Source organism: Rana temporaria, chromosome 12, assembly GCF_905171775.1.
Source record: "Rana temporaria chromosome 12, aRanTem1.1, whole genome shotgun sequence".
Classification (NCBI taxonomy): Eukaryota; Metazoa; Chordata; class Amphibia; order Anura; family Ranidae; genus Rana; species Rana temporaria.
In genome coordinates, this window is record NC_053500.1 from 54,242,723 (window position 1) to 54,266,446 (window position 23,724).

The 23,724-nt window shown below is 44.7% G+C and overlaps 1 protein-coding gene across 1 annotated transcript in view; it reads right to left on the reverse strand.

Moving 5' to 3' along the window:
- The window catches only part of LOC120918461 (proton channel OTOP2-like), a 54,195-nt gene that overhangs the window by 13,927 nt on the left and 16,544 nt on the right, over positions 1–23,724 (reverse strand). Inside the window, exons 2-3 of the mRNA XM_040330048.1 lie at positions 13,206–13,342; positions 383–441 (exon numbers count right to left, since the gene is read on the reverse strand). Coding sequence (XP_040185982.1) covers positions 383–441; positions 13,206–13,342 — 196 coding nt within the window. The remainder of the gene's footprint in view (positions 1–382; positions 442–13,205; positions 13,343–23,724) is intronic.

Below are 23,724 nucleotides of genomic sequence, written 5' to 3' on the forward strand. Positions count from 1 at the left end.
TGTTTCCCGTACTTATAACTGTCTCTGCACAAAGTGTCATTTCTGAAAGAAAAAAATTCATTTAAAACCGACTTGCGGCTATAATGAATTGTCGGCTCCCGGCAATTCAGAGAGAATTCATTCATAAAAAAAAAAAAGCGTGGGGTCCCCCCAAATTCAATTACCAGGCCCTTCAGGTCTGGTATGGATATTAAGGGGAACCCCGCCGTCAATTTAAAAAAAAATTACGTGGGGTTCCCCCCAAATATCCATTCCAGACTCTTCAGGTCTGATGTGGATTTTAAGGGGAACGCCACCCCAATTTTTTTTTAAAAATGGCGTGGAGTTCCCCCAAAAATCCACACCAGATCCCTTATCAAATTACAGTTTTGGAATAACTTACCTGGTAGTAATTACATGAATCTGGACACAATGTTTGCAGGAGATCCAAAGAAAACATGTCTACAAGAAAATCACAATTTGCTTAATGAGCATTGCATCATTAATTCAAAACATTTTAGAAGTGTAAAAAAGGGAATAATTTCCACATAAAGAATTAAGTATACATTCAAAGTGTACTAATCCTTTTTTCTCCTCCCTCCTGAACCAAACCACTCTCATTCTCCCCAAATTCATACTTTCTGACATCCTGCAGTAACAGCCTTCAACAGAGTTTATGCCCTTTATGGAAAACTAGAAAAATTAGTTCATTTTCATTTCTGTTTCATTTTTTTTCCGTGAATTTGAAAATTTGTAAAGAAATTGTAAGTTCGAAAATATGAAAGTTCAGAAATTCGGAAATTCAAAAATCAGAAAATTCGGAAATTTGAAAATCCGAAAATAAGAAAGAAAATCCAAGAATTCAAAATAATAAATATCTAGCTAACTATTAAATTACAGGTATTGGAATTTCCTTTCAATTTTGGCTGTTAGTGAATGTAACAAATTATGGTAGGTTGGTTCGGGGTTATGGGGCACCATTGCTTAGCCAGATTGGACATCTGCTATGTCAGATGGGACATCAACAACCAGGAAGCAGATCGGGCTGTAGAACGCAGCAATGAGCCGACTGGAAGTAATGGCAGTGCCACATCCCAGAAGGGGTATGGCTACGTGTTTCGGGGCCGCCCAGCTCTTTTGTCAAGCCTGGAGGGAAGCTGTGAATGGCGCCCTTTATTGCATAGAGGACTACAAAGCCCAGCAATGCCCAAAAGTATTAGAAACAGTAAAGGATTATTTTGGGCACACTTGATCCACTTTTAGGAAGCAGGTTTGGGGACAAGAAGAAAATAAATAAATGGACAAAATATACATTGATTAATAAAAAAATAAGTAAGTAAGTGCACAGATGCGCCGTCGTATCTATGCGTCTGACTTTGAAAGCAAGATATGCCTGAAATTAGGCTCCATCCGCCCGATGTAAGTTTCCTACGCCATCCTATCGTGGGCGCATATTTATGCTGGCCGCAAGGGGCGCTCCCATTGATTTACGCTTCGAAAATGCAAATGACTGAGATACGCCGATTCCCGAACGTACTTGCGCCCGTCGCAGTAAGATACGCAGTTTACGTAAGTCGTACGTCCGGCGTAAAGTTATGCCTCATAAAGCGGGTGAAAGTCAGCAGCATCAATGCACCAGGGAACACAGCCGTCGTATTTTACGTTGTTTACGTAGTACGTAAATAGGGCTGGGCGTAGGTTACGTTCACGTCGTAGGCAGTGATTCGACATATCTTAGGCGTTCGTTCCGACGTGATTCTGAGCATTGGGAAGCGTCCACGGGACGGGGCATGCGCCGTTCGTTCGGCCCATCATTTGCATGGGGTCACGGTTCATTTAAATCAGGGGTCTCAAACTCAAATTGCCTGAGGACCACAAGACAAGTTTTCATATGCCATGGGGGGCCGCATGCAAACTTTCAAACTTCAAAAACAACAGTACTGGTGTCAGCGAACACATTATTAACCCCCAGCACTGGTGTCAGCGAGCGCATTATTACCACCAACACTGGTGTAAGGCAGGGTTTGACAAATTTGCTTGGAATCTAGGAGCCAGCTAAAAAAGTTAGGAGCCAGAAAACGCACCCCGTCCCGACGGGCTTGCGCGCAGAAGCGAGCACATACGCGAGCAGCGCCCGCATATGTAAACGGTGTTCAAACCACACATGTGAGGTATCGCTGCGATTGGTAGAGCGAGAGCAATAATTCTAGCACTAGACCTCCTCTGTAACTTAAAACATGCAACCTGTTTTTAAGGACTATTATGCCCAACTATATCAGCTGCCTGCCACACTCCCAGGTCTAACTGAAACGCAGAAGCAGGACCGCATCCGCGAGTATCTGGCTGAGGCCCATGTTCCCCGACTCCCCCTCAAAACGTGTAAGGTTCTAGAGTCTCCGATTACCTCGGAGGAGCTGGAAATCGTTGTAAAAAACCTACCGTCGGGGAAAAGCCCTGGCCCTGATGGCTACACAAATGCCTACTACCACGTTTTTCTCCCCCTGATATCGGGCCATATGTGCACTTACTTTAACGCACTGGCCGCAGGCACCCCTATGCCTAGGGAGGGCCTGCTGGCCCATATTTCAGTGCTGCCCAAGGAGGGGAAGGATTGCATGGTTCCGGGTAATTACAGACCGATCTCGCTCTTAAATACCGATATTAAAATTCTAGCGAAAATTTTAGCGAACCGCTTGCAACCTCTTCTTCCCTCTCTCGTTCACGCCGATCAAACGGGGTTTATTACTGGTCGAGAAGCGCGGGATAATTCGAATAGGGCCATTCAGCTGATTCAGTGGGTACAAATGCAGACGGACCATCCACCCTGTCTCCTCCTGTCCACTGATGCCGAGAAGGCTTTTGACAGGGTGGATTGGACATATCTGCGGGCGGTGCTGTCTAAATTGGGACTCGGGCCGAAAATGCTTTCTTGGGTCTCCTCCTTGTACAGTAGGCCAGAGGCTCGGGTTAGGGTAAACGGTACTCTTTCTGACCCTTTCCCTATTGGGAATGGGACGAGACAGGGCTGCCCACTGTCACTCCTTATTTTTGCCCTCACCCTGGAGCCTCTGCTTAGTAAGATACGTTCTAACCCTGATATTAGGGGCTTTTGCGTTGGCTCTCAGGAACATAAGCTCTCTGCCTACGCGGATGATGTCCTTTTTTATGTAGCGAACCCCCTGCTTTCCCTGCCCAATATTATGATGGAACTTCGGACTTTTGGCTCTATTTCTAACTTCAAAATTAACTTTGCGAAGTCCGAAATTCTATCGTTAAAGGTCCCGTCGGATCTGCGTACACGGTTGCAATCCTCCTTCCCCTTTAAATGGTGCACCACCCACATGAAATATTTGGGGGTATACCTCACCCCCCTTTACTCTCAATTATATTCTAGTAATTACGTCCAATTGCTTTCCACCATTAAGGCGGACTTACACCGTTGGGACAGGGAGGTTTTCTCGTGGATGGGCCGAGTCAGTGTGTTAAAGATGAATGTGCTTCCTCGCATTTTGTTTTTCCTCCAAATGGTGCCTATCTCTTTGCCTAGGTCTTTTTTCTTGAGCCTTAACAGTGCGTTTCTCCGATACATCTGGCAGGGTAGAAGTCCCCGTCTGGCTCTCCGTATTTTGCAGAGGCCCAAACGACTAGGAGGTATGGGTGTCCCTGACATTCGCAAGTATTACGAAGCTATTGCCCTTCAGAGAATTTTAGACTGGCACCATGGAGTGTCCTCTAAGAAATGGGTCCCTTTGGAAAAATTTATGGCAGGCCGTAATCTATCCCATGCCCCTTGGCTTCCCCACTCACAGAGGGGTCTGTCGTCCCATGTTTCCCTAATGTCCACTCAGGCCCTGAAATTATGGGACACTATGAATAAGATGGGAGACCTTGCCCCCCCTTTTTCCCCTCTGGCACCTTTAGGGGGCTTCCCCTGGTTCCTACCGGGGGAACATCCGTCCTTTTTGCGCTCCTGGACAGCAGACGGCGAACTGCGTTGTGGCCGGTTTTTCCAGGATCGGGGCCTACTATCCCTGGGGGAACTTAGGGCCCAATATGGGGGGTTTCCAATGGATAGCTGGAGGCATGGGCAGCTTCATCATTTTGCACAGGGCCTGCCCCATACCATACGCTCCCCCACATCTGCTACCCCTTTTGAGAAGCTCTGTATGTCCTCCTCCCCTGTCCCCCATGCTATATCTATACTTTATGGCCTCTTGCAGGATCGGAGTTCTCGTGGGAGACCTGCTTACATCCAGGAGTGGGAGAGAGATTTGCAGCATACGTTTACTGATAACCAGCTCAGCCAGTTGTACCGTCTCACACATTCTAGCTCAGTCGATACGAAAATGCAGGAAAACGGGTATAAGGTTCTGACCAGGTGGTACAGGGTGCCCACTAGACTTAAGCAGATTTACCCAACGACCTCAGATACCTGTTGGCGGGACTGCGGTCATAAGGGCACTGTTCTACACATCTGGTGGGAATGCCCTAAGTTGCGCTCATTTTGGCTGGATATTAGGTCCCAAGTCAACTCCATCCTTGACGTGGACCTGCCAGACTCCCCGATGAATTTCCTCCTGCATGTTCCCGCCGTCCCCCTTGGCCTGTACCGGAAATCAGTGCTACCGCATCTTTTGAATGCGGCTAGGAGATTGATTCCTATTTTTTGGAAGACCAGCCGGGTCCCGTCCCGTTTGGACTGGATTTGGATGGTGAACAATGTCAGGTCGGCGGAGGAGTGGATGGCGAGGCATAGGGACGAATATGACAAATGGTACGGGATCTGGGCTACCTGGCTGCACTATGTAGGGGAGGGGGAGGGAGACACAGCTATACCTCTCACGCCTTAATTCCAGGTAGATGAGGGACGGTGACTGGGTCTGTTTCCCTTTTCCCTCTCTTCCCTCCCTGTACTCCTCCTCATGAAACCACTGTGTATGTGACCATATCTGTTGCTGGACTGTTTTGATGCCTATGGGTACGCCCTCTTTATAATTTTTTTTGTTTTTGTTTTTCTGATTTTTATTATGTTCCTGTTTTTACTTACCTGCCTGACCAAGATGATCTACCTTTTCTTCTATGGGCCCTTGCACATGGCGGACTATTTAGGGACAACTTCAAGTTGTTTTGGTTTATATGTTATTTAACCCTGCAAGTGTAACCTTCATCCTTATTATTTAGTCTGCGAGATGTTCAACTGGGCCCTCGGTTCCTTTGTAATTTCTGATTGTATGGTTGGACGTCATTGTATGCACCCTCTTCGTCCTTTTATATTTTTCTTTTTTTTTTGCTTTGCTGTTGTATAATGAAAAACAAAAAATTTCTTTATGGATAAATAAAGATTATATAAAAAAAAAAAAACATGCAACCTGTAGATTTTTTTAATCGTCACCTATGAAGATTTTAAAGGGTAAAAAAGTTTGTCGGCATTCCACAAGCGGACGCAATTTTGAAGCGTGACATGTTGGGTATGAATTTACTCGGCGTAACATTGTCTTTCATAATATTAAAAAAAATGGGGATAACTTTACTGTTGTCTTATTTTTTAATTTAAAAAAAGTGAAATTTTTTCCCAAAAAAGTGCGCTTGTAAGACCGCTGCGCAAATACGGCGTAACAGAAAGTATTGCAACGATCGCCATTTTATTCTCTAGGGTGTTAGGATAAAAAATATATATAATGTTTGGGGGTTCTAATTAGAGGGAAGAAGATGGCAGTGAAAATAGTGTAAAATGACATTAGAATTGCTGTTTAACTTGTAATGCTTAACTTGTAATACCAACGGCCACCACCAGATGGCGCCAGCTCACATCTGGTGGTAATAACTTGTAATACCAACGGCTCACCACCAGATAGCACCAGCTCACAAAAAAAAAAAAAAATATATATATATATTTTTTTTTTTTACTCTTTGCTCCCCCCACTTCCACCCTGCCTGCGGGCCATTTATAACTGGTCCGCGGGCCGCAAATGGCCCGCGGGCCGGTACTTTGAGACCACTGATTTAAATGGATCACGCCCACTTCCACCTACTTTGAATTAGGCCGGCTTACGCCTAGGAATTTACGTTACGCCGGCGCAACATTGGGAGCATTTCCTTTGTGAATACTATGCTTGCCGCTCTGCGCTACGTCGGCGTATCGTATATTCAATACGCTATGCCGGCATAACTATGCGCCGAGGTATGTGAATCCGGGCCATTGTTTTTTACATAAAGGAAAAGGACCAAAGAATAAATGAAAATAAAAATGAATACAAATAATACAAATAAAAATAAATCTGAAAAAATATGAAAAAAAACAATAGGAATTCATTTAAGTAATGGTATTTAAAAACAATTAAATGAGCTAATAGACGATGGCTAATAGAAGAGTAAAATGTGGAAATAATACTCAAAAACAGACACTAGATGGGGCTAAGTTGCAAAAGAAAGTTAATAGGTAGTATGAATGATAAAACCAAGTGAATAGATATGCAATAACAATCATTATGAGAAATTTATGAAAAGTAACTAAAAATAAGTAGAGATGATGGTAAATACGATTGCTTGAAAATTACTTATAACCCCCAAACATTGTGTGTATATATATATATATATATATATATATATATATATATATATATTTTTTTAGCAGAGACCCTAGGGAATAAACTGGCCTCTGATGTAACAGCAAACCTGCGTTACATCAGAGGGAGTGGGGTCACCCGCACATCACTGGGAAAGCCTGGGTTTTCCCTTGCGTCAGAGGGGGATGGGGTCACGTGACGGGTGGCCCCGCCCTCACCTACATAAGAGCTGTCACTGGATCCCGCCGCATCATTCCCAGTGTGTCTCTGGTGGAGACAGGTGATGTGTTGCGGAATCTCATTGCTGGATCCTGGACCTGGATGAAGAGGAGATCTTCTCATCGCTGGACCCCGGAGAGGAGAGCACCCATCGCAGGCTACCGACAGCGTTGGAGCGGAGACTGAGAGTGGATTAACAACGCTGGAATCTTTTATTTATTTATTTATTTATTTTTTCAATAAAGGACTTCTCCCAACAGTGTCTGTTTTTCTTTTTACGATTTGTTACACTTTCTTTGTGAAATGGTAGGGGTACAATGTACCCTATTACCAATTCACATAGGGGGGGCCGGGATCTGGGGGTCCCCTTTGTTAAAGGGGTCTTCCAGATTCTGATAAGCCCCCCGCCCGCAGACCCCCACAACCACCGGGCAAGGGTTGTGGGGATGAGGCCCTTGTCCCCATCAACATGGGGACATGGTGCTTTGAGGGGTCACGGACCCCCAAAGCATCCTCCCAATGTTGAGGGCATGTGGCCTGGTACGTTTCAGGAAGGGGGGCGCTCTCTTGTCCCCCCCTCTTTTCCTGCTGCCTGCCAGGTTGTGTTCTCGGATAAAGGGTCTGGTATGGCCTTCCAGACACTTTCTCCCTGTGATACCAGACTAGATCCACAGGCGACAGGCCCCCTTAATCAGCTCCAGCAACTTCCAGCAAAACCCTTCCCCTTAGCCCGCCCAACTGGGACTGTGATGACCAGCATTCTTGTGGCAGGTAGCCTGGGGGGCAATCAGCAAGGATTTCAATGCAATTCTCTATGTGACAACTCAGTATTGGGCCCCAGGCATCACTCCTCGCAACAGTAGTTTGGGGGATCTATACATCATCTCTGTGTCACATAAAGAAAGGGCTACTAAGCATGGACGCATTACAACATGCGACCAAAGCTTAGCGATTAAAATTATATTATGTTCTAAAAGGTTGTAATGCACAATTGTACGCTAGTGGTTATGAGCATTACATAGCGTCGTGCATTAGGCGATTTAAGGGAGAAGGTATACAATACGTCAACCCTTAGCATAGTAAGTTTAGGCGAACATGTTCCGCAACTTTAGGGAATGTGCCCATATACAAGTAGCACTTATGTCAGCACGTAGTAAATATGCATTGTAACGACAACTGATAGTTGCATAAGAAAGGTAATATAGTTCAGGTACTTTGAGGGTATACGTAGTAATACACGAGTCCTGCCAACTAATAGTAACGTATGAGAGGCAATATAGCTCAGGTACTTTGAGAGTACATTAAGTAGTTAGGAGCTGTAGTAACAACCATTAGTTATATATGAGAGGTGAATAGCTCACGGTATTTGACTGTAGATGTGCCTTTAACATATTCCTTAGCAGACAGTCCTATAACACAACAGTATATCCTAGATATGTAGATATGTAGAGCAGCAGTAGACATGATAAGCAATAGCAATTGTATAGCTGGTATATAAGTAGCAGGTTTGCTAAAGCACTACAAGTAACAGAATAACAACTTATCCATTTTGCTGGCTTCAGTATAGGTACTAAGTATCCTGTGGTGAAGGATGTTCAGCAAGGCCTCAAGGTTGTAGTAGGTGCAACAGCACTAAAGGAGTAGTTGATACCAGGAGTGGTGTTGCAGCATGGGAAGCAATGCTGTCCAGGGATTGCTGGGAACTGTAGTACCTCTGTAGTGGTAATAGTGGATTCCTCCAAAGCCTAGAAAGGCTGACAATAATAGCACACCTTCTTGTTGAAGGTAAATGCATTTATAGGCAGTGGGGAGCTGCAGTGCATTAGCACTAATTCCAGCAAAGCGCCGTGTGCCACGCACTTCCGCGCTCCACTCTGGAACACATCACACGACGGACAATGACATCATCGCGTAAGCGCCGTATACGTTCCAGCATGGAACGCATGGCGCTGAAAGCGCCAGGTACTATAGGGAAGTAACAGCCGCACGGAGCGCCTGTTACAAACAGTCACTGAAATCCTTCCCCTTTGGGTCAGTGCTCACTGTGTCCGTCAAGCTTGGAATGTCACTCTCAGACTCCAGCAGGCAGGTCTTCAGTGCCACCCCTCTTTGATCCCTAATAGGGTTTGTGGCTGAGCAGGCCCTTCAGTATGGCTGTGATTCTGATGAGCAGATGGGACCTTCAACAGGATGGCCAGGAAGGCAGGCAGCCCTCTTGGCTGGGAACCTCTTCTCTAGGGAAAGAAGAACACTGCTCCCTTATTTGTGCAAAAATGGCAGAGAACGGAGACCCCATCATACCATGTGGCTTCTCTTTCTGTCTAACACAGAGTGCGATGTCTGGGCACCCAGCCAAGATAGCTAAAATTGCTGATTGGAGGAAAGGCACACACCCCCTTTCTTCATAGGCAGAGACTTTCAGAGGTGTTTGTAATAGGGCCAGCTCCCTGCTAATCTATTTATAGCTACCTCCCCGGACAGAAATGTCAGGCTGCTTTTATCTGATGTGTCAGAGAACTTGTCAGGGGTTATCTGGCTGATAACAGAGGAACTGGTCGGGAGAGAGCTACAGGACATAACTCCTTGAAGAGAGATAACAAAATATTACAGATATCTGTGCCCAGCTCAAATTTCATGAATTGGGTTTACATCCACTTTAAACCTCATCTGTAGGGATGAGCTTCGTATTCGAGTTAAACTCACGTTCGACTCGAACATCGTACGTTCGATCGTTCGTCTGTATGAACGTTTTGGGCCGTTCGCGCCAAATTCGAGTTGCGTGTCTTGGCCCATAATTCACTGCGGCATTGCAGTGCATTGCTGGCTGATGATTGGCCAAGCATGCACTATGACCCGCATGCTTGGCCAATCACAGCGCGCAAAAAACGGTGAGCCATAATTGGCCAAAGCCAGCGTGGCTTTGGCCAATTATGGCTCAGGGGGTTTAGTACACACCCCACACTATATCATGCTGCCTGGAAGTCGGCCTTGTGTAGTGTGACAGAGAGAGACAGAGAGAGAGAGAGAGAGTGTCATTTTTTGGAGTTAGATAGAGCAGGCAGGCTAGTCAGTGAGATTTACAGTGTGTAGAGGATATATATGCATCCCAGGTGTTGTATATATGTTTATACACTGTATTGAGTTTAGATAGATCCGCTCTTCCTAATATACTGGCAGGCAGGTGATTGTGCTAGCTGCAGTATTTTCACATGGTGTACTGTCTGTGTCCTCTGCAGTGTGCACCATAAAGCTACGTGTGTCTGTGTGTCTGTGTATATATATATATATATATATATATATATATATATATATATATGTGTGTGTGTGTGTGTGTGTAGATATATATTAATATATATATATATATATATATATATATATATATATATATATATATATATATATATATATATATATATATATTTGTGTGTAAATAAAATAAAAAATCACAAAAATAAAAATGCATGCTAACAAAAGCACCATGCATTTTGGTGCAGTGGCATTAAAAAATACAATTAAAAAAAGGCCCATGCACTTTGGTGCTATTAAGGAGTGGCAGGCAGTTCTTTCTCAAATTAATAGGCTGTTCTGCAGCAAGGAACATACTCTGATGCATCGCATAGATGTGAAGTTAGCCGAGGGGCATCAAAAAAACACAGCAGTGATAGCTGATAATAGCATGGCTGTTTTGTACAGCGTCACTACAGTACTACCCTACCTCACTGCGCACTCACTGCTCTATGTTTTCCAAAAACTTAAAAAAAGTACCAGTTCAAAATTACAAACAGATTCTACTTAACAACAAACCTACAGTCCCTGTCTTGTTTGCACAGACTGTATACTGCTGTTCAAAGTATATACTGCCAAAGGGGCTGGTAATGACCTGGGGGGAGGGGGGGTTCCCATGCTATTTTTATCAATGATTTTCATCCATATTGCAAGCACCAGACATTACATTAAAGCCGCAAGCAGTTTTAAATGACTTTTTTTCTTATAGTAACACCCAGCAGGTACAATATTTAAATGAATTTTTCATTTTTTTCCCCACTTTAACCACTTCCATACAGGGCACTCATACACCTTCCTGCCCAGACCAATTTTTAGCTTTCAGCGCTGTTGGACTTTGAATGACAATTGCGCGGTCATGCTACACTGTACTCAAACTAAATTTTTATCATTTTGTTCCCACAAATAGAGCTTTCTTTTGGTGGTATTTGATCACCTCTGGGATTTTTATTTTCTGACAAAAAAATCCAAAAATTTCCGAAAATGTAGAAAAAAAAATAGTTTGTTTTTGTTTCAGTTATAAAACATTGTAAATAAGTACGTTTTCTCCTTCACTGATGGGCACTGATGGTACTGCACTGACGGGCACTGATAAGGCGGCACTGATGGGCACCGATGAGGTGGCACTGATGTGGTGGCATTGATGGGCACTGATGATGAGCACTAATATGCGGCACTGATAGGCGGCACAGATGGGCACTGATAGACGGCACGGATGGGCATGGATAGGCGGCATGAATGGGCACAGATAGGCGACACGGATGGGCACTGATAGGTGGCATGGATGGGCACGGATAGGCAGCATAGATGGGCACTGATAGGCGGCAAGGATGGGCACTGATAGGCGGCATGGATGGGCATAGATGGGCACTGATAGGTGGCACAAACGTACTAATAGTATGTGTTGTACTAATGGATGCCAATCAGTGCCAAACAATAATGCCTGCCAATCAGTGATGCCCATTGTGGGCACTGATTGGCATCCATTGTGGGCACTGATTGGCATCCATTTGTGATTGTCATCCCTGGTGGTCTAGGGTGGCATACCTGTGGTGGCATCCCTGGTGGTCTAGTGGCATCCCTGGTGGTCCAGTGTGGGCATCCTCGGGGGGCTGTGCTGATGATCGATCAGCACAAACCCCCCTGTCAGAGGAGCAGTCGATCGGCTCTCTTCTACTCGCGTCTGACAGACGCGAGTGAGGAAAAGCCGATTATCGGCTTTTCCTGTTAACATCGTGATCAGCCGTGATTGGACACAGCTGATCACGTGGTAAAGAGTCTCCATCGGAGACTATTTATTTAGATCAGTGTTGCGGGGTGTCAGACTGACACCCTGCAACAACGATCGCCGCGATGTGCGCCCCCGGGGGCGCGCAGCAGATCAATATCCTGAGGACGTAATATGACGTCTACTCAGGATATTGAAACCACTTTGCCAACGTCTTTTTGCATAAGGTGGGCGGCAAGTGGTTAAGCATCATTAAAATCACTGCTCCAGAAAAAACAACAGTTTTTAAAACTTTTTTTTCCATTGATACATGTTGCCTGGGGCAAGACCCGGGTTCTCAAACCTTTTTTACGACAATAACTTGCATATTAGCCTTTAAAATGAGCACTTTTGAATTCTAACGTTCGAGTCCCATAGACTTCAATGGGGTTCTAAAAGTTTGCGCGAACGTTCGGTTCGTTCAACGGTTCTGGTGAGAACCGAACGGGGGGGTGTTCGGCTCATCCCTACTCATCTGTAACCAATAGTAATGAGTTAAAAAACATCCTCACAATTTACTATCCTATTGGCCCTTACGCAATTTACTGAAAATGTTGCCAAAATTATATTTGTACCATTTGGCGAAAAGCCTTGCAATCACATTGCACTGCTCATTATCCAACATTTTACAGCTCTGATCTTCCACTGGGGACACTTATCTGGTGATAACTGTCTATGAAGCGATATCTGCATATGACAAAGAGCTTTCCAAACATGGCCCATTGTGCTATCAAGATTGGAACTGAATGAAAATTGATAGAGACAGCAAAAAACATGGAATTCTAATAATTGCTTATTTTATCCCCCCAAAAAAGTTTGGGTGATAGATACTCTAAAGCCCTGTACACACGATCAGTCCATCCGATGAGAACAGACTGAAGGACTGTTTCATCGGTTCACCGATGAAGCTGACTGATGGTCCGTCGCGCCTACACACCATCCATTAATAAACCGATCGTGTCAGAACGCGGTGACGTAAAACACACGACGTGCTTAAAAAAACGAAGTTCAATGCTTCCAAGCATGCGTTGACTTGATTCTGAGCATGCGCGGCCTTTTGACCGATGCTTTTGCATACTAACCATCGGTTTTGACCTATCGGTTAGGCGTCCATCGGTTGAATTTTAAAGCAAGTTCTAAATTTTTCGACCGAAGGATAACGGACCGATGGGGCCTACACACGATCGGTTTGGACCAATAAAACGGTCCTTCAGTCCTTTTCTATCGGTTTTAACCGACCGTGTGTACGCGGCCTAATGTTTTTATGTATGAATTTTTGATCATTAAAAAAAAAAATTAAATGATGGGAAATGAATCTGCATACACCATGATTTTTAAAAATTGGGCTGATACTGCAAAGTGAAAACTGATAGTTTATGAATTTCTCATACCTGAACAATGATGAAGAGGGCCTGCATGACGGGTTGCATTATTTTTGTGGGCGTTGTGCAATCTGTGTACACAGCTGTGTATGCAATCTTTAAAGAGGTCATAATAAGTGAACCGATGCCAAAGAGAATGATTCCGGCTGCAAGGATAATAAAAAATGAGAAATGATTAATATGCAAATTTCATGTACACAAGAATTATTACAATTTATCAGATACCTGTATGTATAGTTGGTGTACACATTTCATTTCTTTCCACAGGAAAAATCTGCAAACAGCCAATATATTTTGGTAAAGTTAAATCTACTTACAGATCAACAATTACTGAAGAAACTCAGAGCTGTATTTCAAAGGGCATACGTTACTGTTTGGTCACAATCTCACTTAGCAAATATAATTGCTGATTCATGACTGAGCAAATGTTCTTACTTACAGAAGAGCTGTCACTTGATGATCTATTAACCACTTAAGACCCGGACCAAAATGCAGCTAAAGGACCCGGCCAGTTTTTGCGGATCGGCCCTGCGTCGCTTTAACTGACAATTGCGCGGTCGTGCGATGTGGCTCCCAAACAAAATTAGCGTCCTTTTTTCCCCACAAATAGAGCTTTCTTTTGGTGGTATTTGATCACCTCTGCGGTTTTTATTTTTTGCGCTATAAACAAAAATAGAGCAACAATTTTGAAAAAAATTCTATATTTTTTTACTTTTTTCTATAATAAATATCCCCCAAAAATATATAAAACATAATTTTTTTTCCTCAGTTTAGGCCGATACGTATTCTTCTACCTATTTTTAGTAAAAAAAATCGCAATAAGCGTTTATCGGTTGGTTTGCGCAAAATTTATAGCGTTTACAAAATAGGGGATAGTTGTATTGCATTTTTATTAATTATTATTTTTTTTACTACTAATGGCGGCGATCAGCGATTTTTTTCGTGACTGCGACATTATGGCGGACACTTCGGACAATTTTGACACATTTTTGGGACCATTGTCATTTTCACAGCAAAAAATGCATTTAAAATGCATTGTTTATTGTGAAAATGACAATTGCAGTTTGTGAGTTAACCACAGGGGGCGCTGATGGGGTTATGTGTGACCTGAAGTGTGTTTACAACTGTAGGGGGGTGTGGCTGTAGGTGTGACATCATCGATTGTGTCCCCCTATAAAAGGGATCACACGATCGATGATGCCGCCACAGTGAAGAACGGGGAAGCTGTGTTTACATACAGCTCTCCCCGTTCTTCAGCTCCGGGGACCGATCGCGGGACTCCAGCGGCGAACGGGTCCGCAAATCCCACGGCCGTGGTCACAGAGCTTCGGACCGGGTCGCGGGAGCGCGCTGGCGACCCCACGGCTGGGCTTAAAGAGCCACGTACATGAAGGGGTCCTTAAGTGGTTAAAGTGGCACTTTCTCAAATGATTGCAGCTACAAATGATTTTCTGACGGGAATTGTGTGATTACAGGCTGTTGGCGGAAAATCCGACCGTTTGTATGCTCCATCGGACAATTGTTGTCAGCTTTTCCGCGGACAAATGTTGGATGGCAGGCTTAAAAAATTTCCGCGACCTGTTGTCAGGTTTTCCAATTGTGTATACACAAGTCCAACAGACAGAAGTCCAAAGTACAAACACGCATGCTCGGAATCAATGCTCACCAAACACGTGTAGCACTACCCCCGAAGGAGCTGCTGGATATTTTCGGGCGGCATGTTACCTCTATTTCTTCACCGTCCAGGGTATTAGATGAGAGCTGAAAAAGTTTAATGTCCACACCTTGCACTTCTTTTTCTAAGATTTATTTGCTGAACTTGATAGGAAGATGTGAGTGAAGTGAATGAAGAGGTGGAAGGGTAATAAGTAGATAGGTTCAGGTGCGTAGTTTCAAACGGGAAACACTCCTGCTTCCAGCAACACAACTTTCGTCGCCACTCTAGCCAGAGTGGGTTTTGCGCACCTGGATAGGCCTCTCTCACTAGCCTAGCAGCCAGGGTAACACACGTAAAAACAATGGTACAGTCTTTGCCACCAACCTTCCCACTGATGGAGACAGAATCCTCCAGTACAGGATTCAGCACCCAGATCTCTCCAGAATAACTTCTAGTAGAACTTGAAACTGACAGGCGATCACCATCGAGCCTTTCAGTAAACAGTGCATTCTTCGATGAAGTTCAAGGCCTCTCTTGAGACACCAGCCTCGTGCTCGGTCCTCTCCAAGATAGGTCCTTCATCAAGTGGCCTGGAGTAACAACTACACCCCGGGCAAACAATAGTGGTCACTCACAGCACAGCCATGGCTGGAACAGGAGCCAAATTTACACAAATTACACATGTCTGAGTAAACTAAGGCCTAGTACACACGAGAGGATTTATCCGCGGATACGGTCCACCGGACCGTATCCGCGGATAAATCCTCGAGAGGATTTCCACGGATTTGGATCCGATGGAGTGTACTCACCATCGGATCGAAATCCGCGCCAAAATCCCCTCGCGATGACGTGTCGCGCCATCGCCGCGATGATGACGCGGCGACGTGCGCGACGCTGTCATAAATGGAATTCCACGCATGCGTCGAATCATTACGATGCATGCGGGGGATCCCTTCGGACGGATCGATCCGGTGAGTCTGTACAGACCACCGGATCGATCCGCGGGAGCCAATTCAAGCGGATAGATTTGTAGACATGTCTACAAATTTTTATCTGCTGGAATTGGGAAATTTCCGCGGATAAATATCCGCAGGAATGTACACACCATAGAATCTATCCGCTGAAACCGATCCGCTGAGATTTTTCAGCGGATGGATTCTATCGTGTGTGTCGTGCCTTACTCTCAGGCTAGGTTTACACTGCTGCAAATTCAAAATCGCGGTAAAAATCTCGATTTTACTGCGGTTTTGCTGCGATTTTGCCGCGATTTCGGCTGCGATTTAAGAGACATCTGTGCAGGTTTCTGCACAGATGTCAATGTAAATCACGGCCCGAAATCGCAAAAAGTAGTACAGGAACTACTTTTTGAAATCGGTGCAGCGCCGCAGATGCGGCGTCGCACCGATTAGGACGGTGCCATTGCTGACAATTGACGGCAAATGTCGCTGATTTGAGATGCGATTTGACATGTGAAATCGCATCTCAAATCGTACCAAATTGTACCCAGTGTGAACCTGGGCTCAGACTTCCCTCTAAATTTACAACGCTGGCTCAAAAAGAGCAGGCCGCTACACACGACATTAGCAGAAGGGTGACGCTCAAGAGTTGAAATTTCACGTAGTACGTAACTACGTTTGCGTTTGTTGGCCAACAATTGTGTGCCGTTTGTATGCAATTGTTGCCCAAAGCCCCCTTCATACTTTTGCGTTTAATGCCAGCGTCGTAAGGCAAAACACCATATTTATATTAAAGCTTTTATTTAAAATACTACACCATTGGAGTCTCCTCTCCTCCTTGCTTATTCCTGGTTTGGAGTTTTCTCCCTCACCCTCCCACTTCCCCCTCCCCTCTTTCAGTGATCCGCTGCATAACGGAGCGATCGAGGGTGTTAAAGGAGAAAAGCAGTGTCGTATCTATCTTGGCATCCAAAACACCTATATGGTGGGAGTTACAGTATTGATGTGCCTGCTTTCTATATCTGTAAGGTGAGAGTTCTGAGAGACTGGTGAAGGAGAGACATCATGGTTCAATATTACAATTAAAGAAATATTCTCAACAAGAACTTGGAGATAATTGGAGGACCTACCCTTTCATCAATTATATGGGACATTAACTCAGTTTTTGCACATTGCATTATTGAACCATTTATACACTGTGTACATTGGTGCAATTTTTTGGCACGGCCAGCACTTTTTTACAGTTTTTTGCACTGTTTGCAGTTTATTTGCAGTTATTGCATTTTAATTTGCACAGCAGCACTTTATATTTCTATTGGATCACTTTTGTATATTTGATCATGTCACGGGTCTATTTAATATATAAGCCGTTTTGTCATTGCCTAAGATAGCACTTTATCACCACATTGCACGGTGAGAAGTTTGTTTGTATTTATTCAACTTTAGCGCAAAATCATTCTTTTATTCATTTATTTTTTATGTGTATGGTGAACACTATTAGATTTAGCAGCTTTTGTGTTTTGGTTCCCTCACATTTTTCATCTACTCACTAGTAGCGTGAGAGATTTTTTACATTTAAAGGAACACTACCTATTTTTGGTAAAAAAAATCGCAATAATTGTTTATCGGTTGGTTTGCGCAAAATTTATAGCGTTTACAAAATAGGGGATAGTTTTATTGCATTTTTATTTTTTTTATTTTTTTTACTACTAATGGCGGCGATCAGCGATTTTTTTCATGACTGCGACATTATGGCGGACAATTCGGACAATTTTGACACATTTTTGGGACCATTTAAAATGCATTCTTTATTGTGAAAATGACAGTTGCAGTTTGGGAGTTAACCACAGGGGGCGCTGTAGGTGTTAGGGTTCACTTTGTGTGTGTTTACTACTGTAGGGGGGTGTGGCTGTAGGTGTGACGTCATCGATCGTGTCTCCCCTATAAAGGGGATGACACGATCGATACGCCGCCACAGTGAAGCACGGGGAAGCCGTGTTTACACACGGCTCTCCCCGTTCTTCAGCTCCGGGGACCGATCGCCGCACTCGAGCAGCGATCGGGTCCGCGGGACCCGCGGTCCCGGTCCCGGAGCTTCGGACCGGGTCGCAGGAGCGCGCCGCGGGCGCGCGCCCGCGACCCACGGCTGGGTACAAGTACAGGATGTATATATACGTTGATGTGCCCAGCCGTGCCATTCTGCCGACGTATATGTGCAGGAGGCGGTCCTTAAGTGGTTAAATATCACTTACCTCGTTTTTCCTTTTGACCTCCAAAATACAGTAATCCAGGTTTGAAAATGCCATTTCCTGTCACTCCTCTTCTTGCTTTCCACCAGCATCTGAGCCGTTTTGCATGGTGGAAAGCAGAATGTGCTCACCCCCTCCCTATGACTACAGCTCTGCGTGAAGATGCTCTCTTATCCCTCACAGTCATGGAGGCTAAGCCTAATGGGAACTGTAGTTCCCATTAGGCCGTGATGTAGCAAGAATGAATGCGCACCGCAAACCAGGAAGTCAGTGAGAATAATGATTCAGGAGTGACGGAGGTAAATAAAACAGCTCGATTTCAACAGGTATCAAACTAGTTATAATGCAAAACATTACTTTTTACTTTATCAGCTACCATCAGACTTTAATTTAAAGCGGATCTCCCACGCAATTACGTTTTTTTTTTTTTTGTCTAGTTACATAGCTAATTGCAGGGGTTAAATTAACTTACTTCTCTCCGCTCTAACGTCCGCTCCGCTCCCTTTGTGTGCTGAAGAAAGACTTATATTCCTTCCGTTGCCATTTGTAGTGTGGGCATTCGATACGGGCAGGGACTTCCTGGTTGCGGTGATGCTGTGTTCCCAGCATCCACCGCTCGATCTCGCGCATGCGCACACGCAGCACAGGCCATGGGCGTCAGCGTCTGTGTTGCCATAGCAATGGCCCGCGAAATCACGCGATGTTTCGTCTAGGCCAGAATAGGACAACGAGGGAGCTATGAAACAAGCTCCCAGAAGACGCAGCGTGGGACAGGAAATAAGAATAACCCGAGGAAAACCCGAAGGCTCCAGACCGGAAGGCAAACGAAGAACTCAGGTAATGTACATATTTATTAAACTTAAATATCCATTTCGGTATTGTTTTTTAGTATTAGAAATATTACAAATGACTTAAAAATCGGGTGGAGCTCCGCTTTAAGAGGAAAATATTTTGGTCTTTACAACCCCTTTAACCACTTGGTCGCCGCACCGTCATTATACGTCCACAAGGTGGCTCTCCTAGGCGAGACCACGTAAATGGACGTCCTGCCTTTTAGCCGCCACTAGGGGCGCACGTGCGCCGCCGGAGGCGCGCGCGCGCGCCCCCCGCTCGCCCCCGACTCCCGTGCGTGTGCCCGGCGGGCGCGATCGCCGCCGGGCACACGCGATCGCTCGGTACAGAGCGGGGAACGGGAGCTGTGTGTGTAAACACACAGCTCTCGTTCCTGTCAGCAGGGGAAATGCTGATTTTCTGTTCATACACTGTATGAACAGAAGATCAGTGTTTCCCCTAGTGAGGCCACCCCCCCCCCCCCACAGTAAGAACACACCCAGGCATACTTAACCCCTTCCCCGCCCCCTAGTGTTAACCCCTTCACTGCCAGTGGCATTTTTATAGTAATCTAATGCATTTTTATAGCACTGATCGCTATAAAAATGCCAATGGTGCCAAAAATGTGTCAAAAATGTCCGAAGTGTCCGCCATAATGTCGCAATACCGAAAAAAAAATCGCTGATCGCCGCCATTACTAGTAAAAAAAAATATTAATAAAAATGCCATAAAAATACCCCCTATTTTGTAAACGCTATAACTTTTGCGCAAACCAATCAATAAACGCTTATTGCGATTTTTTTTACGAAAAATATGTAGAAGAATACGTATCGGCCTAAACTGAGGAAAAAAAATGTTTTTTTATATATTTTTGGGGGATATTTATTACAGCAAAAAGTAAAAAATATTCATTTTTTTCAAAATTGTCGGTCTATTTTTGTTTATAGCGCAAAAAATAAAAAACGCAGAGGTGATCAAATACCACCAAAAGAAAGCTCTATTTGTGGGAAAAAAAGGACGCCAATTTTGTTTGGGAGCCACGTCGCACGACCGCGCAATTGTCTGTTAAAGCGACGCAGTCCCGAATCGCAAAAAGTACTCTGGTCTTTGGGCAGCAATATGGTCCGGGGGGTAAGTGGTTAAAACACCACATGTGTCATAAGAAGCAATGCTATTCAATGAGGCTGTTCGGATCTACACAGGGCAGTTTAAAAAATAAGGTTTTATATACCACAATACCAGGTAGCATAATGTAAATGCGTAAAAATCTGCGACAACACACATTCTAAAAGGATGAAGAAAAATGTAAAAAAGATGATAGATGTGAGCCTGACTTATAGGGAAACTTTAGTCTTAATGTATAAATGTAGTCATCTTATTAGAAATGATATTATCAATGCATACGTTTTAGAAACCTTGTCTCAACTTATGATTTGCAATTTAATGTAGCACTGTCACCATGGGGCTTGCTGAATGTTGACTACTTATGCCTTGTACACATGTACTGGATTTCCAACGGGAAAAGTTCCTGTCGGAAATCCCGAGGGGAAAGCCGAGAACCTGCTCGGTTCAGTCTTTCCCCTACACAAAGCCGGTTTTCCTGACAGGAAAACTGCGATGGAGCTTTGGCCGGGAATCCCGGCCGTGTGTATGCTCCATCGCAGATTTTCCCATAGGGAAACTGCTAAAAAACGCCGGGCAAAAGTCCGCCAGATTTCACGGTTGGAAAAAAGAGAACTGGTTCTCTTTTTTTGTCTGGCGTTTTTTGGGCAGTTTTCCCGTCAGAAAAACTGCGAGGAGCATACACACGGCCAGTATTCCCGGCCAAAAGCTCTCCTCACAGTTTTTCCGTCAGGAAAACTGATCGCGTGTACGAGGCTTCAGGCCTCTCTCTGGTTACCAGCAGTTGGGTGCTAATAGTTCCCACATGGTTGCTGAGGGTTCCCACTTGGTTGATAGGGGTTCCTACTTGTCCCACCCTTCTCCCACACTTGGTTGTTACTCAATGACCAGACCAGGGTATTTGGGTTTTTGTACTTTATTTGGAACTTGGATGGAAGAAGGGATGAGTGGGATACTCCAACTGAAACTATTCACAATGGATAAGGACAACACACTGCTTTAACCATACTGCCACATGTTTGGAAGAATTAACTCTTCTTGCTCTCACTAGAAGCAGACTTGATGCACTACATTATCTTCAGGACACTCTAGCATCCCCTTTACTACCACCCGTCCACTGACTCTTCTAGCTGAAGGGGGTGGCCCTTACTCGACATGCCCCAAAGACACAGATCTGTCCTCATTAGATCCTTCCTGGTGTCTCCCTTCCAGCCAGCTCTGCAGGACCTCTGGGTTCATCTTCTCTGTCTCTAGGCCCTTGTCGACCACCCAGAGCTTCACAACTACCTCTGCGGAGGAGAGGGCAGCCGCCCCCTCCCTTCTGGACTCTGTTTCCCGGCTCAACTCACTCTGAGCACATTTACTCTGGCTTTTTATACAGTATCCCAACATGCAATGCAGCACTTTCCTTCGATCAATTGCCAGGACTGTAACAAAGCCTGTGCACTCATTTGTCAGGTCCCCTCCCCGATATCCAACATGCCGCCCTATTGGACCAGTGAGGAACAGTCAGAACAAGCTGAGCTGCACCTGAGCACAATGAGCAGACCTAACCAATAGATCCTGCTCCCTGATAGGCATTATAAGTTTTACCTGACCATCTTCCTGGTAAGCAGAAAGATCAAAACCTATACTCCCTTCTATCACCTACCTAGGAGGGTGCTACATATATATTTTTTTTTACCAAAGTAATGCGCGTTATCACTGTAACAAAAAATCTGTTCCATACCGGGCCAATTCTGACACTTCTCTCCTACATGTAAAAATCATATTTTTTTGCTAGAAAATTACTCAGAACCCCCAAACATTATATATATATATATATATATATATATATATATATATATATATATATATATATATATATATAGATCTATAAATATATATCTATATATATATTTATATATATTTAGCAGAGACCCTAGGAAATAAAATGACGGTCATTGCAATTTTTTATGTCACAGGGTATTTGCGCAGCTGCAGGCATCATTCAGATATCTCCACTGAAAGCCCAGGATGTCATATGATGGCTTGTAGTATTGAAGTGGTTTAAACGCTGTTAAAAAGTATAAGCACTGGTTAACACCGATGCGGCTTTGAAATCGTGCTACTTCATCATGATTTCAAAGCTGCACATTAGTGTGACTTGCACTGTCTATTTCATTGCGGCTTGCGACTTTATTTAACAGAAGTCTATGCAAGTCACATTCAATGGATCAGCCCCCAAGGTAAGCCACCCCACATTCCCTCTACATATACAGAGTAGGGTGACCATGTGTCCCGGATTGCCCGGGACTGTCCCGTATTTTACAGGTCTGTCCAGGGCACCTTCATTCCAGGACAATACAGTGTCCCAGAATGAAACTGACACAGCCACCCCCCAAGCCAAACTAATGCCCCCAAAAAAGGCCGCCACATCACCTCTTTACTCACCTAAAGTACTTGTTCTGGCCGGGAATGCCCGGAGGAGCACAGTCCCCGCCCCCTACTTGCAATTGGAGAAATCATAAATCCCGCCTCTTGTATCCAATCACTGTGCTGTGATTCGTTACAGCACAAGCTGATTTTTGGGAAGGGGCGTGTCCCTGAAAGGTAGTTAGGAAATGTGGTCACCCTAATACAGAGCCTTGAGTATGTGTGTGCATACCCGTATGACTTCAGTAACTTCAGTCCCTTGGAAGAAGGATGAGACCTTTGATCTTTGGTTAGCCACTTTAGTTGGTGCACTTAAATTCCTGCTTAGCAAAGTGCAATTGTGGTATGCTGACAGTATCCAGATAAGGGTAAGGCAGACACTGCGACTACTTAACAGGCCATTAACAGGACCCAAGTTCTGGTAGGCAAAAGTGAAATAACTCTGTCTGTGTGCAGTGTCCTTGTTTCCTCACCAATCCTGCGGTCAGGCCCAATAATCTTTCTGGAACAGGCAGGCTCTTCTGGTCACCTCACACTGGTATGCTTCACACCGTTGGTGTAGGTGTGCCTGGGTATGCACCTGAGAACACCCTCTCTCAGGCTGGATGTTCCGACTGGCTGTGAATGGCTGAAATGACGTGGTGGACTGACCTAAGAGGCAGCACCTTTACCCTGGGTCCAATTTTTTTCCCTGCCTTATGGTGTCTGAGTTCCCTCAGATAAGCAAGGTGGAGTCTTTTGATCCTTTGCCCCCAGAGAATGCTGACTCTTGTAATTCCTGCCCCCCATACAAGGCTATGGGGCCGTTTGGTATGGAGACAACATATCCCAGGATACTTTGCAATTGCTGCTGCTAAAGACCTTCTGATTGGCTCCTGTTTGGCTCTCCTCCTCCTGCCAATAGGGACACAGGGGAGGGATCAGAGCAGGTGGGTGTCTGTGCAAGTCAGTGAAGAGAAAAATGGAGGGGGGGAGAAATCCTCCACAGACACTGACAGTCTCTCTCTTTCTCCCCCAGGAGAGCCTATGCACTCGAGGCGGCCAGCTTAACAAGGCCGCGGCACCAGCTACAATTGCAAAACAGTAGAGTAAATTGAAAGTTTGAGGATCGAATGCGATATTTAGGCAAAATGTGTCTGGACACCTAAATACCGCATGCAAGCTGCTTTTGTGAATAGAGCCTATTGTCAGTGAACTGATTGACGTAAATTTTTACTTACTCATTTATGTGCATACTACTATTTACTGCAACCCATGACAAATGTATTGGGTTTGTTCATTTGTCACTAACCAGTGCA